Here is a 13,793-nt window from a genome sequence, read left to right as displayed (position 1 = left end):
TCTTGGATCTTCTGTTATGACATATCAAGTAAGAACAAATCCTTAGGCAAGGTCTGCTGGAAGAGAGTAAAGCCTTGATCTCACTGCTTTGGTAAATTAGCACCTGGACTGTATCTTTTTGAGCTGTACATGATTCACATGACTGAGCTGAGAAATGTTGTAGCCTAGCATTCCTTTTTTTTTCAGGAGCGGGCACTGAAAAGGATTTACCTCCCTGGTTTTTATCCAATCCTTTTCCCAAAGACATCTGGCAAATTTGGTTCTTTCCTCTTCCATTTTGCCTCACAACAACACTTTGAGGCAAATAAGACTAAGTGTACATGATAGGTTCAGGGTTTCCTGTGGAGCTCCTTACCTGAGTGAAGATTTACTCTCATGCTAGTTGTTTTCCCCACCAGTTTCTGGGAGACACTAATAGGGGAAAGATGGTGCTGACAAACTCTGCATCTTTTAAAAAAATAGGAAATAAAGTGGCGAAAAGAACATTGCTGCCATTTTATTTATTTATTGAACCTAGCACTGTTTTTGACATGATAATTGTGAATGTTTACAGAGTAATTTTATGAATGGATGAGCATTCAGTGAATCCTCACCTACAGTCTAAAGTGGTACAATCCAGATACAAATTTTCTACCTCCGTGAGAACTAAGATTAAACAGAAAGGAGATTCTTTATATAGGTTGATTTGTGAAGGGTCTGATGGGTAAAACATGCTGGTTTGTAGTGGCAGGGTGGTTCAACAAGAAGATGGTTCACTGGTTCCATGGTTCACTGGTTCCATGATTTTATGATTCTTGGAGAGTACTTTCACATGTTCCCAAACTCTTGAGAGTAAGAGGCTCCTTGCTTTTCCTACAAAAAATAAATTAAGCAAAATTCACCATTAATATCCATCTTCATATCCACAGCACAATTCACTGGCATTTCTACCAGAACTGAATGGCACACCGTATTAAGAAACTAGGGTAGATACTGAAGTCCCTCAGTGGAAGACGCTGATAGGTCCCTCCTGCTTCTTAATATAATTGGAACTTCACTGTCAGAAAAGTAACTTGGGAACTAGTACAACCTCCCAACCGCATTACTCCATGTGGAGTAATATCAAGGATTTTTTTAAAAAAACACAGGTCTTATTTTGTGCTAAAATAAAGAAGAAATGTGGACCAGGGATTTCTCAAACCTCAGTGTATTGTAGGGCTCTCATAGAAGGAGGCATAAGATAACTTGAAGTGAAACACTGTAGGGATTTAAAGTATACTTAGAAACAAATTGGGACCCACTGCACATCTCTCAGCACTACTGTTCACTCAGTTCTATTTCGTGTGGTTCATGTCCATTAAATTATGGACTTTTTTCTCCAAGCAGGGCATCAGTCCTTAATGACTGTAAGGACATCTGTCTTCTGGTATGACTTAGAAACATTCATCACCCCCTCCTTTTTTTAAAAAAAACACAGCAAATAAACATAAATCCTTTCTCTAAGTTCCAGTATTTGCCCTAGACCAGAGGTGGGATCCAACCAGTTCTCACCACTTCTCTAGAAGTGGTTACTAATTTTTTCTGAGTGCCAAGAAGGGGTTACTAAAGCAACCTCCCTGCCCAATAGGGACTGGAGGTGCGTGTGTTCGGCGGCGCCACTGTTTGAATCCCACCACCATCGGAACCTGTTATGAAACTTTTTGGATCCCACCACTGCTCTAGACAATGTTAAACTATGGGCAGGTTCATATGAGTTCAGGTGGTTCCTCAGGTATACCAATTCAGAACTTTAAAATTAACATCAGCACTTTGAATTGGGACTAGAAACAATTTGGGAGGCAGTCTACTCACCAGACAGCATTGCAGAATTCACACTTGTTGGAATAGGTTTGACCATTTGACCCGCAGTGAGCATTATAATTCAGGGGGCACATTGGTGTTGCACTAACCTGTGTCCCACAGTACTTCTCCTAGAAACAGTAAAATGACATTTATTGAACCCAGCCTTTCTTCTTAGGAAAATTCCTTCTCAGGGTTAATAGGATAACAGCCAGCACTCTAGAACAGCAGCTCATACAGGAAATTATTTTTGTGCCAATATTAAATGCATTTGCCTCATTTAACCTTAGATATGAAGAGCATCCATTAAGAAAAAAATGTTTCTTGCCTATCTACTGACAGGTTGATATGCAATGCAATAGCCCAAATCCAGCAAAAGTAGCATCCATGCCCTCACTTAAAAGACGGGTCCAGCTTCTGCAAAGGAGGAATATGCAGTCATCACAGTCGAAAGGAAAAGACAAAAAAAAAACTAGCAAAAAGGCCCACGTGATCCCCGTGGAAGCCCTTTGGGAGGAAGAAGTGAAATGGTTATAATGGGAATCTGCTTCAATTGTGCTTGAAAAGGCAGTCACCTTCTACATAAGAGTTTCTAAATGTACAGAATGGCATAGACATGGAGCAAGCAGTTAACACAATCAGAAATGATGTCATATGTACCAGCCATCAAATGCATATAATAAAGGCATCCCATATTTTGTGAGGGTCTTCAGAAGAACTAGCTGCCTTGGCTCAGAGCAAAAGATGGATTGCAGAATGTTGCCAAGGGAGGGAAAAATTTGCACACACAAATCGTTCACTATTTGAAAATGATGTGTTGTTACAGGCAGAAATCTTTGGCTGTTTCAGTTAAGACCCATAAAATGTGCAGTTAAAATTTTTGCTCCTGCATAACTTTCCAAAAGATTTTTGTGGAATGCTTCTTTTCTCACTTCTCATAGCTCAGCAGAGACAATTAGTTTATCAAGTGAAAATGAAGCAAAGTTAACTTAAATGTGTGCTGATGCTGCGATACAGATTACCATGGCTGGTTTGGTAATATTCTGCAGTTGCTGATATTCCACCCAATTACTGGTTTGTTTGGACTTGTTCTGTTGCTATGCAAATTTGTTGGTTTTACCTATCCCATCACACACAGCTGCAACATTTTCTCACATCTTCTTTTGGGGGGGGAGGGGTAACAATAGTAGGTGGCTGGATAGGAGGATGAAAACCATAACATGTGGTAAGCAGGATATATTTAGACTGCTTTACAGGTCACCATAAGCTGCATACCACATCTAATATATTGAAGGTCCTGAAGGCTAAGCTGATACTGTTACATGTTTGATGAGTTGGACGCCAGTTCTCTAGGCCAAATTCACTTTTTGCCATCACACAGCAGCTTTAAGGAAAGGCAATTTCTAAGCCCCAGGAGCCCAACTGGGCTTAGAATGAGGGCTCCTGCCTCCTCTGCACCATTGTCCTGAGACAAAATAGGTGGATGAGAGTCATTTTTTTCAACTTTGGAAGTGCATATGACATAATATTGGGGGTGGGGGGGATGGCAAAGCCAAACTGCAAAACACTTCAGAACCTTTCTAGTATTTTGAGAGGTGGTGGTTTCTCCTGAAAAATGGTGGTAGTTTAAAGAAATTTAAAAAGTGGACAACGCTGATTGGGGGGGGGGGGCATTTTTTAGATTGCTTCAGCCTTGCCACCATTTGATTTTTTAAAAATAACTAAGGGAATTCCCTCTCTCCCATCCTCTCTCCCCCTTCCCCTCACTAACCTGGTGATTAGGTCAGGGCAGAGCACCACCATCTCTGTACTCCACCATCTCTCCCCTCCACATGGGGCTTGAAGGTGGTAGACTGTGCGGAATTTCAAGTTGGGCTCAGCCTGGGTGACCTGATGTCACAAATATTACACCCATGCGTACTCCAACTCACTAGGTGATCAACATTTCAACATTATCTTACAATCATAAATATACAAGAAAGATTTTTGTAAGTCAGTACACTGTCAGGTATGGCTATAAAACCTCTAGATTAGGTTTTTATTTCGGCAGTCCTTTGTCAAGCCAATCTGAAATGTACAAATACAAATGTCAAATAAAAGTCTATCTAATCCTTTCATTTTCATATAATTAAACAAAAACCCAAAGAACCCTCCCAATACACTTACAATTGTTGTATAAAGTATTCTTTTTCCTTACTCCGCTAGGAGCACAACTGTTTTTTCTTACACTATATAAAAAATAAAACATTCATATTATTCAACATTAAACCTTGTCTCTCTTTGAATTAGGAACAACAGCCCCACTAGGTCTCAATTCTGCAATTGACTACTCAGCATTTCTGTAATTACAGCTGATACCACAGCTGGGAACAATTAACCAGTATATACTGTGGAAACTTCCTTGTATTGTGCTCTCACATGAGATCCTGATATCCAGAGAGAAGGACTATTTAGTAAGTGTATTTATGTATTTGGAAAGGCATTTGATTACTTTTAAAAAAGCTTGGAACAATATATTTTGAATGTATTGCTCACCTTCTTCTTTTTCTTTCTTCTCCCCTTTTGTTTGCTCTAATAGAAGAAGAGCCATTCAAGGGAAATTTGAATTCAGTTTGGAAACTATCTAGGTGAATTTTTACAATGAAAAATGTTGTATTATTATTTATATGAAAATTTAGGTTTAATGTTGAATAATATTTAACAGTGACACAATTGCCATTTTTAATTGTAAAATGTTTTAAAAGCTTACCTTGCTGTCATCATTTTCATTGTTACTGTTTACTCCTAGAAAAAAAAGTCACACACACACCCAGCACAATGAGATCAGATCAGAAATCTGGGGAAATTGAGTGTAAATTGTTAACCGAGACAAAAAAACAACAACACCTGCCAGCAGGGAGACATTTAAATACTGCTTTCATGTGTGATTTGGATTCATCAGTGATTTCTTCTGAAGAACTTTAATTGGCTTTTTAAAAACATCGTTTGTCATATTATATTCTTCCCTTTCTTAGAAATTTGAGAGAAATAGTCACAGTTAGCAAAAATACTGGAAATGGAAATGGAAACATTCAGAGTGAAATGGAAATGGAAACATTCAGAGTGAAAAAATACCAGTTAAAGTTCCATTCCTATCCTCATGCTCCTTAGGTGTACCATGTTAATTAATTTTCTTAGACCTCAGATAGTTTTGTCCTTGACTAGTTATTGTTCATCTGTTTTATCATAATTTTATTTATGTACACTCCAAGAAAGGGTGGAACCTCTGACCTCTCTCATCCATTATGTGCAACAACCCAGTCTGTTCCAGTCCCTTAAAAGAGACTCAACCCTGCTACAATACACTAGTACTGCTACCACCAGAATTCTCCTCATCTCATGCATAATTCTACTTTAGTTGTTCCCAAAGGAGTATACACTGTACTGAAACTTGTCTGCTTTGGCCAGCAGGCTCTAGTCCAGGGGCTCTCCAGATGTTCAGGAACTACAATTCCCATCAGCCTCTGTCAGCATGGCCAATTGGCCATGCTGGTAGGGGCTGATGGGAATTGTAGTTCCTGAACATCTGGAGAGCCGCAGGTTCCCTACCCCTGCTCTAGTCCACCCTTTACCCTCTATGCCAAGGGTTCCTAACACCTCCTGGAGAGTTTCCCCCTCTTCCTCTCTTGGGTAACTGCTGCCACCATCTGACCATTGTAGGAATTGCCCATTGGGGAGCGTCAGGACTACCCAGCTTTCTTTCCAACCCCAAGGCCTTGCCTCTGTGTCTCCCACTTCCCTACTCCTGGGGTTTAATACTGTGAAATAACCTGCATGTTATATCATTTTACTGTTATGGACATCTGTTTTATCATTGCTTAAAATTTCACTAAGTTACATTTAGCCCATTTAGTTAACATTTTTACAGAATTTTAATTATTAGGGTACATTTTTGTTGTTTTTACCCATTTTGCCATATTGATGGGATTGTATTGATCTGTATATGGGAAGATAGTGAAGGCCTATGGCCAATACAATAAAACTTTTTGCTTGTTTGCTTGCTACTGCCACTGTGATTTGAACTTGGGACAAAATGGGACAAAGCCTGGGACAAAATGCCCCCCGTGCCCCCACACTGTGATATCTATGCCCCCTGAACCCCACACCCTGTGGTAGCTACACGCCCCATGCTCCACTTACCTGAGCCGGTGGCGGTCCTGGGCAGGCTGGTGGGGCGAGGCCAAGGGGTACTGTGTCTCCCACTTCCCTACTCCGGGCCTGGCCAAGGGTGGGGGCAATTTTGCACCCAATTGGGCACCATCCCCTCCTCCCTCGCACTGATTCAGATGAGCCAAGTCGGTGCAGGGATGCGTGGCCTCCCCATAAAATCGCCCCCCACATGGAATACCCCTACTCCTCTGCACTGACCTGGGAGCTGAGTTGGCATGGGGGAGGAGGGGTGTGGGGCAGTGGTGTAGGTATAGATTTTTAATGGGGGGGGTTGGGGGCAGGGCCACACCCCCACCCACCCCTGGGGGCATGGCCATGGCTCCCCAAGCCCCGTCCCCAGCCTCAGTACTTATAAAAGCAGCTCTCCGAGGCCAGGGATGGCAGACTCCCCTGCCCCCCCACTGGCTGGGCTCCCAGCCGGCAGCTGGCAGTCCCTTTTGCTCTCCCGTAGCTAGGGAAAATGGAGCCTGATGCAAAATCTGAGTTTTGTAGGGCCCCCCCCCATGGGCGGCCGCTATGATGCTGGAATCCACCCCCAAACAGCATCACTTTCAATGGTGTTTAAACTAGGGAGCCGAGATTCTCCTTTTAAATCCACCTTAAAGGGAGAATCTGGGATCCACAGTTAAAACAACATTGAAAGTGATGATGCTTTGGACATGTAATGGGGGGGGGGGTTGGAACCCAAGAAGCCCCTTACCTACATCCTTGGTATGGGGGCAATTTTGTGCCCCCACATAACAAAATGGTGTGCACCTGGGGACATGTGACCCCACATGTCCCTGTGGGCACTCCTCCCCTGTTAAAGAGAGAGATCATGTTCCCCCTCAACCTCCTCTTTCCTCAATATCCTCCTTTCCAAATCCCTCAGCCTTTCCTCATAGGGGCTTGGTCTCCAGGCCCCTGATCATCCTTGTTGTATTGTCCCAACTTATGGTGTTTTTGTTGTGCTAAATGTTATTTCTAGCTATAGAGGGAATCCCCCATGTTTTGCCATTCCTTACCTCTATGTGGCCATTTTGGAGGTTGCCAGGAAATCACAGCAACATAAAACAACCAACAAACAATGCAATAGGACTAGGATCACAAAGAATAGTGAAAACAAACTGTCTAAGAAAGATATACTGTAAACAGTACAGAAGGTAGATTATAAGGTAAAGATTATACAGTAAAAGCAGGTGATATATACAATAATCATTTCAGTGGACTACAATTCTTTTCCACTAAAAAGCTGCCATCCTGACTTGTTCATTCTACTACAATTCTAACCTCTTTTGAATATTAAGTTTTGAATATTGAATATTAAGTTTTGCTCATTGTGCAGAATGACAGAAGTTGTGAGAGCCCTCCTGACCTACTCAGGCAAGCCATTCTGGAAGGTGAGAGCCACCACTGTTATGTGCAAGACCAGCTGCTCTACAAGACATGCACAAAATGAGGATCTGTGATGTCCTAGTGATGCTATTTTTTTCCTGGATTGGAACCATCGCTTATAACAAAACTCCCTCTAAGTTACATACTTCAAGATACTCACCTAAAAAACAGCAGAGGGCAAAAGAGAAGACCACAAGTACACCTGTGTTCTTCATGGTAGAAACAGTTCGTTAGTCTCAGGCAAGGTAACAGTTCCATCCACAGAGTTGCTGAGCATTTATACATTCAGGTGTCATTTACATATCCTCCCACAAAGCCATCCTCCCAAATTTTTTTCTTTGCTGTGAACAACCAGTAATATTTGTTGAGAACATATGCAAGCCACAAGTTTCAATTCTCTGTCAATTAGTACACAAAGCAGAAAACTGGTCAAATATTTGAGCAGTTCCCAAGATCATGCTGACCAAAAACCTTGGAGGACAACAACCTTCTCAACAGAAAACCTCAAAACAAAAAAGTCCCGTATGTATATATTGCGATTAAGTTGTTAGATGTATGTCCTAATTTATATAAGATCATAAACTTAAATGCTTGTTAGGAAATTTAGCAAATATGTCACACAGCCCCTATTGTTCCCCTTAGCATTTGTTCCAAGATAAAGTGAGTGACTCTATAACTGGATTTGCAAGGAGAGAGAGAGACAACTGACATTTGAACACTTAAGACCTATTTATTGTACCATATAGTACACTAAAAAGAAACAGGTGTAGCAAATACAGCTTAAGAAATACACTAAAGCAAAATAATAATAATAATAATAATAATAATAATAATAATAATAATAATAATAATAATAATAATAATAATAATAATAATAATAATAATATGCCATCTTCATATCTAGGTACAAGCAAAGCACTTGTATCTGTTGTCACAGAGTGCTTTTTGCAGTCCACAGAAAAGAGATCAAATGCCAGTAACTGTACATTTTCCAGTCCATTCAGGGAAAGGTGATATAAAGAGTGCACACATCATACAAAAATTATGTCCAAACCCCCTGCCCTATATAAAGGGGAAGATGTGCCCCAGTTGGGCCAATATCAAGGTTAATCTGTCACACTAGTGTCTCTTAGACGTTTGCACTTTAAGGATGCACGTGGCACTAGAATGTCTGATATAACACAGCCAAAGGGCAATGGCAGGACAGATCATTCTAAAAGCTCTCTTGTTTGTTTGTTTGTTTGTTTCCCACCCTCCCCAACCAACGTAAGACTCAGCATGGTGCACAACATTTTAAAACAGTTTACTAATACATAAAATTAATCACCTCATCACTAAAACACTTTAAACCACTAAACCACTAAAATTAAACCACTAAATCAGAAGGAGGCAGTGGTCCACCCACTCTTAAAAAGACCATCTTTAGATCCTAGTGATCTAGCCAATTACCGCCCCGTTTCGAACCTTTCATTTCTGGGGAAGGTAATTGAGAGTGGTGTTGGAGCAGCTTCAGGGCTTTATGGAGGACACATCGGCGCTCAATCCCTTCCAGTGCGGCTTCTGTGCTGGGCATGGGATGGAGACTGTCCTTGTCGCCATCACAGATACACTCCGCATGCTGCTTGACCAAGGCGGATCGGCGCTGCTGGTATTATTGGACCTTACCGCAGCATTTGATGTGGTTGACCACGACCTTTTGACCCACCGCCTGGCCGCTGCCAGGGTGCAGGGCATTGTCCTTCAGTGGCTTGCCTCATTCCTCTGGGAACGGAGTCAGCAAGTGTGGTGTGAGGATCAGGCCTCTCAGCAATGCCCACTTTTTTGTGGTGTGCCTCAGGGAGCACTGTTGTCCCCACAGTTATTTAACATCTACATGTGCCCCCTTGCTCAGCTGGTGCAGAGTTTGGGGCTGATCTGTCATCAATATGCTGATGACACTCAGCTCATTCTGTTGATGGAAGGGTGGGCGGCTGCTGCCCCTACGGCTCTACAGCATTGTTTGGAGGCGGTCGCTAGTTGGTTGAAGCAAAGCAGGTTAAAACTTAATCCAACAAAAATGGAGGGAGTCACGAGAGGGAGATTAGGGATTTCCAGCTGCCGGTGTTGGAATGGGTCTCTTTGGCACCGATCCTTTTGCAACCTGGGTGTCCACCTGGACTCGTCTCTTTTAATGGAGACCCAGGTGGCACATGTAACTCTGGTTGCTTTTTTCCATCTTCGCCAGGCCCGGTGGCTGGACCCTATCTCTCCCAGGTCGACCTGGCCACAGTGATCCATGCAATGGTCACCTCCAGGCTGGACTATTGTAACTCGCTCTACGCGGGCCTTCCCTTGCGGCTGATCCAGAAATTGAAGCTGGTCCAGAATGCAGCAACCCATCTTCTTATGGGTGGTTCAGTTACAGATCATATTACCCCCGTGTTGTGCCATCTGCACTGGCTCCCAGTGGAGTTCCGGATTATCTTCAAGGTGTTGGTATTTACCTTTAAGGCTATTTATGGCCTGGGGCCCTCATACCTGCGAGACCACCTTACCCCATATGTCCTGAGTCGCTCTCTCCGTTCGGCAGAGGCAAATTTACTGGTGGTCCCTTGTCCCTCTATGATGCGGCTAGCCTCCACCCGGGCCAAGGCTTTTACTACCCTGGCCCCTGCCTGGTGGAACGCTCTTCCTCCAGCTGTTAGGGCCCTGCGGGACCTTGGGGAGTTCCACAGGGCCTGTAAAACTGAACTGTTCCACCGGGCTTTGGGGGAGGCTGGCTGCTGAGTCTGCCCCTCTCTGTTGCCCTATGTGTCATCAGCCTAATGTATTAATTATGGAAAGGTTATTGCTGCTACTGTTTTTATTGTTTTTATTGTTTTAATTGGAATTATTTGATTGTTTTAGTTGCAAGGTATTGTGTCTGGTTGCCTTTAAACCGCCCTGAGCCCTGAGCCCTGAGCCCTTCGAGAGTATGGCGGTCTAATAATAATAATAATAATAATAATAATAATAATAATAATAATAATAATAATAATAATGATAATGATAATGATAATGATAATGATAATGATAATGATAATGATAATGATAATGATAATGATAATGATAATAAAATAATAATAATAATATCAAGATGGCAAACAAATTAGTCCATGTTAGCCTATCTGGCCCAGCTTGATTTAAATTCTCCTAACACAGTCTGAGCATGGACCATATCAGAAAAAGAGCAATGCAGAATAACCAAGTGTTGACTTGTTATAGGGAGGTTGACTGATGGTATTGAGACATGTGATTTGCCTCAGCCATAGGGCTGTGGAACATCTTTGTCTTACAGGCCCCAGGACATGCAATTGGTCTCAACTAGAGTCAGGGATTTTTCTGTCCTGACTCCTGAGCCTGCTCTGGACTGGTAGAACTTTCTGTCAGCTAACACGTTCCACCAGGCTGGAGCCATGCAGAAAAAGCCCTGGCTCTGGTTGACGCCAATCAAATGTCCCTGGGGTCAGGACAACCAGAAGATTTTTATTGGAGGACTGGAACGTCTTTCGTGGGTAATATGGGATAATGCAGTTCTGCAGATACAAGGGCCCCAGACCATTCAGAGGCTTAAAGGTTAAAACCAAAACCTTGAATCTGATTTGGAATTCCACTGGCAACCAGTGCAGCTACTGAAGCACAGATGTTATATGCTTTCTCACTGATGAACAGCTATGGAGTCTGGCAGCTGTTTTCTGGACCAATGCTAGTTTCTGAGTCAGTCTCAAGGGCAGACCTGCATAGAGTGAGCTACAGTAGTTTAGCCTGGAAGTGACCATTGCATGGATCACTGTGGCTAAGTCAGGGCAGGATAGGTAGGGGGTCAGTTGCCTAGCCTGTTGAAGATGGTAAACAGCGATCCTTGCCATATTGGTGACCTGGGCCTCCATGGAAAGGGAAGACACCAAGGTCACACCCAGGTGTTTAATAGATGCAGCTGGATGTAATGCTGCATCACCAAACTACAGCAGCTAGAAACCCTCCACTGGACCATCCCAACCCAGCCACAGAACCTCTGCCTTTGATGGATTTAACCTTAACTTGCTCTTTTCCAACCATCCAGCCATGACCTCGAGGCACTGTGCCGGAACATCTAAGGTGGAGGTTGGCTTGCCATCCATCAGAAGAACAAACTTGATGACAACTCAGCCCAAAGCTCTGAACAAGGTGTGCCAGGAGTGGCATGTAGATGTTAAACAACATTGTGAAAAGGATAGCCCCATGCTGCACACGACAAACAACTGGATGCCCCCCATGTGTCACCTGCTGTCCCCAGCCGCGGAGAAGCAAGTTCAACCATTTCAAGGCTGTTCCCTGAAACCCAGCATCAGTGAGGCGGTGGGCCAAAAGATCATAATCAATCATGTCAAATGCTGCAGTGAGGTCTAGTAACACCAACAATGCTGACCCACCTTAGTCTAGCAGCACCAGGCTGGAGCTTGTATGTGATGGTGACCAGAACAGTCTCTGTCCCATGGTCCAGGCTGGAAGTTGGATTGGAAGGGATCCAAAACCAATGCACCCTCCAAAAATACTTGCAAATGTTTGCAAAAGATTATGGGAAGGAGAACCAAAGATGAAAATCCAAAAAAGAGTGAGAAAGTTTCTGTCCATTAGAATTCTGCAATAATGCCCAATAAATCTCAACACAATTTACTCAATTGATCTTGGAAGGCCATGGAAGCAAAACTTCCAAATCATCTAATCATATAGTAAACACCTCCATGGTACAGGTCTAAACCACATCAGGCTCTCTCCATTTCTAAAGAGGCATTTCCTGTAGCTAGCTACTGTGTGACCTAGGCTGTTTCCACACAGTCCAACAACAGCACCCCAGGGACAGTAAAAACACCGTCCCTAGGGCGCTGTTTGCACAGCAGGTACTGCTGCATCATAGCAGCACCGTGCTCGTGCCCACCAAGTGGCGCAAAAACGCCGCTTTTGAACCTTGCTCAATGAGTGAGGTTTTTCAAAAGTGGCGTCTTCCACCCGCTGCCGTGTGAACGGCAGTGGGTGGAAGGCAGCGTTTTCCCACCGTCTTCCCCAAATGGCTCTTACCTTCTCCTGGCTTCCATCGTGTGGTGGAGGCCAGGGGACACACCTCCAGGCCTCCGACTTCAGAGCCATCACTCTGGCCATGGGGGCATGTCCCCTGGCCTCCACAATGGAAGTCAGGAGGAATTAGAGCCGTTTGGGGACGGCGCACCCTGTGCAGAGGCTGTGCCGTTGGCTGCACACTCAGCGGGACCTTTCATGCGAACGGTCCTGGGGGATGCATCGGCATAAACTATGCTGAACAGCCCCGCTCAGCTGTCCGTGCAGAAATGACCTGAGGGAGAATGAATCAACACCAGAATTCCCCAGACTGACCTTTTTTAAAAAATGTAATGTCTGGTTTGACCTTTAGGCACCATGTCCTGAAGCGCCTCCCATATGCCTGACATTTCCTGTTCTTAATTCATTGTTACATGCTAGGTCCTTGAAAATCAATGAAAGTAGAGGAAGAGAGGCCATGGCATAAAAATAGTAAACATTAGGGGAAGAGCTGGTTTGATCTTCTGCATGATTTGTTTCATGGAACTCAAAGTCTGTGTCCACACTGAAAAACCACCACAGAATGAAGCAGGAATTGCAAAAAAAAAAAAAAAAAAGGAAACACAGACACACACACACAGAAACACCAAAGTGTAAGAACATTCTACACAGACACTGTCAGTTCTTTCCTCTCCTCCTCATGATCATGAAAACAGACCAAGAGGGACAGAGACATAATAAACAAGCATAGCTCTGTCAATAGTTAAACAACAAAACAATTTGTTTGCCAAGACCCTTGTTTAAGCCCTGTTGAGATCAACTATCATCTTATTTCTACATATTTGGCAGCTTGAACAGGAAAACACAATGTTTTATTTGTTCTTCTTAGCACCAGATAAAACGTGTAACAGTTCTCTCCTTATTTGGTTTAGGTTGATAACTTTGGCACCTCTTAGACCTGCTGATATGTGAATGGCATCTGTATTTGGATTAGATATTTACCAAGGGTGCACCTGTTGCATTGGCTTCTGGCTGTGACATAGTGTTAATTTTTAGCTAGAAAGGAATGCTGGTTGAATGGTAGGTTAGTATTCCAAGTAAAAATTTACTCCAAGATAAAATGGAGATGAGAACAATGTAAGCTGAAATAAATAAGTTATTACAAAATACATTGCAAAGAGTTACTGAGTAAGTACTATATAATGACTGTTGTGAGTTTTTCAGGCTGTGTGCCATATTCTGGTAGTTTTCTCTGCTGACATGTTGCCCACATCTATGGCTGGCATCTTCAGAGGCATGTCACAGTAAGATGTGTTCAATAATTGATCTGCATTGTAATG

General features: G+C 43.1%; 1 protein-coding gene across 2 annotated transcripts; it reads right to left on the bottom strand.

The window, feature by feature from the left end:
* Positions 1 to 489: 489 nt before the first annotated feature.
* LOC125429814 (serine protease inhibitor Kazal-type 6-like) lies at positions 490 to 7,689 on the bottom strand. Of its 2 annotated transcripts, XM_048491320.1 has the most exons (5): positions 7,562 to 7,689; positions 4,568 to 4,602; positions 4,354 to 4,389; positions 1,831 to 1,949; positions 490 to 852 (listed from the first exon to the last, which is right to left on the bottom strand). In XM_048491320.1, exons 1-5 carry the CDS (start codon positions 7,614 to 7,616, stop codon positions 786 to 788), a joined length of 312 nt encoding a protein of 103 aa, XP_048347277.1. In that variant the 5' UTR covers positions 7,617 to 7,689; the 3' UTR covers positions 490 to 785. The 2 variants fall into 2 exon arrangements, with proteins under 2 accessions (XP_048347277.1, XP_048347279.1); XM_048491322.1 differs by lacking the exon at positions 4,354 to 4,389 and having other exon boundaries at positions 7,562 to 7,687.
* Positions 7,690 to 13,793: the final 6,104 nt, after the last annotated feature.

Source organism: Sphaerodactylus townsendi, linkage group LG03 (genome assembly GCF_021028975.2).
Source record: "Sphaerodactylus townsendi isolate TG3544 linkage group LG03, MPM_Stown_v2.3, whole genome shotgun sequence".
NCBI classification, from domain to species: Eukaryota; Metazoa; Chordata; class Lepidosauria; order Squamata; family Sphaerodactylidae; genus Sphaerodactylus; species Sphaerodactylus townsendi.
This window is presented reverse-complemented; position numbering and strand designations above follow the sequence as displayed.

Excerpts from the sequence above, each read along its gene's own strand:
- LOC125429814 (XM_048491320.1), bottom strand. The coding sequence starts at position 7,616 with ATGAAGAACACAGGTGTACTTGTGGTCTTCTCTTTTGCCCTCTGCTGT. Across the intron at positions 4,390-4,567 it reads ATGAAAATGATGACAGCAAG|AGCAAACAAAAGGGGAGAAG; the intron begins GTAAGCTTTTAA and ends TTCTTCTATTAG. Across the intron at positions 1,950-4,353 it reads GAAGAAAGAAAAAGAAGAAG|GAGAAGTACTGTGGGACACA; the intron begins GTGAGCAATACA and ends TACTGTTTCTAG.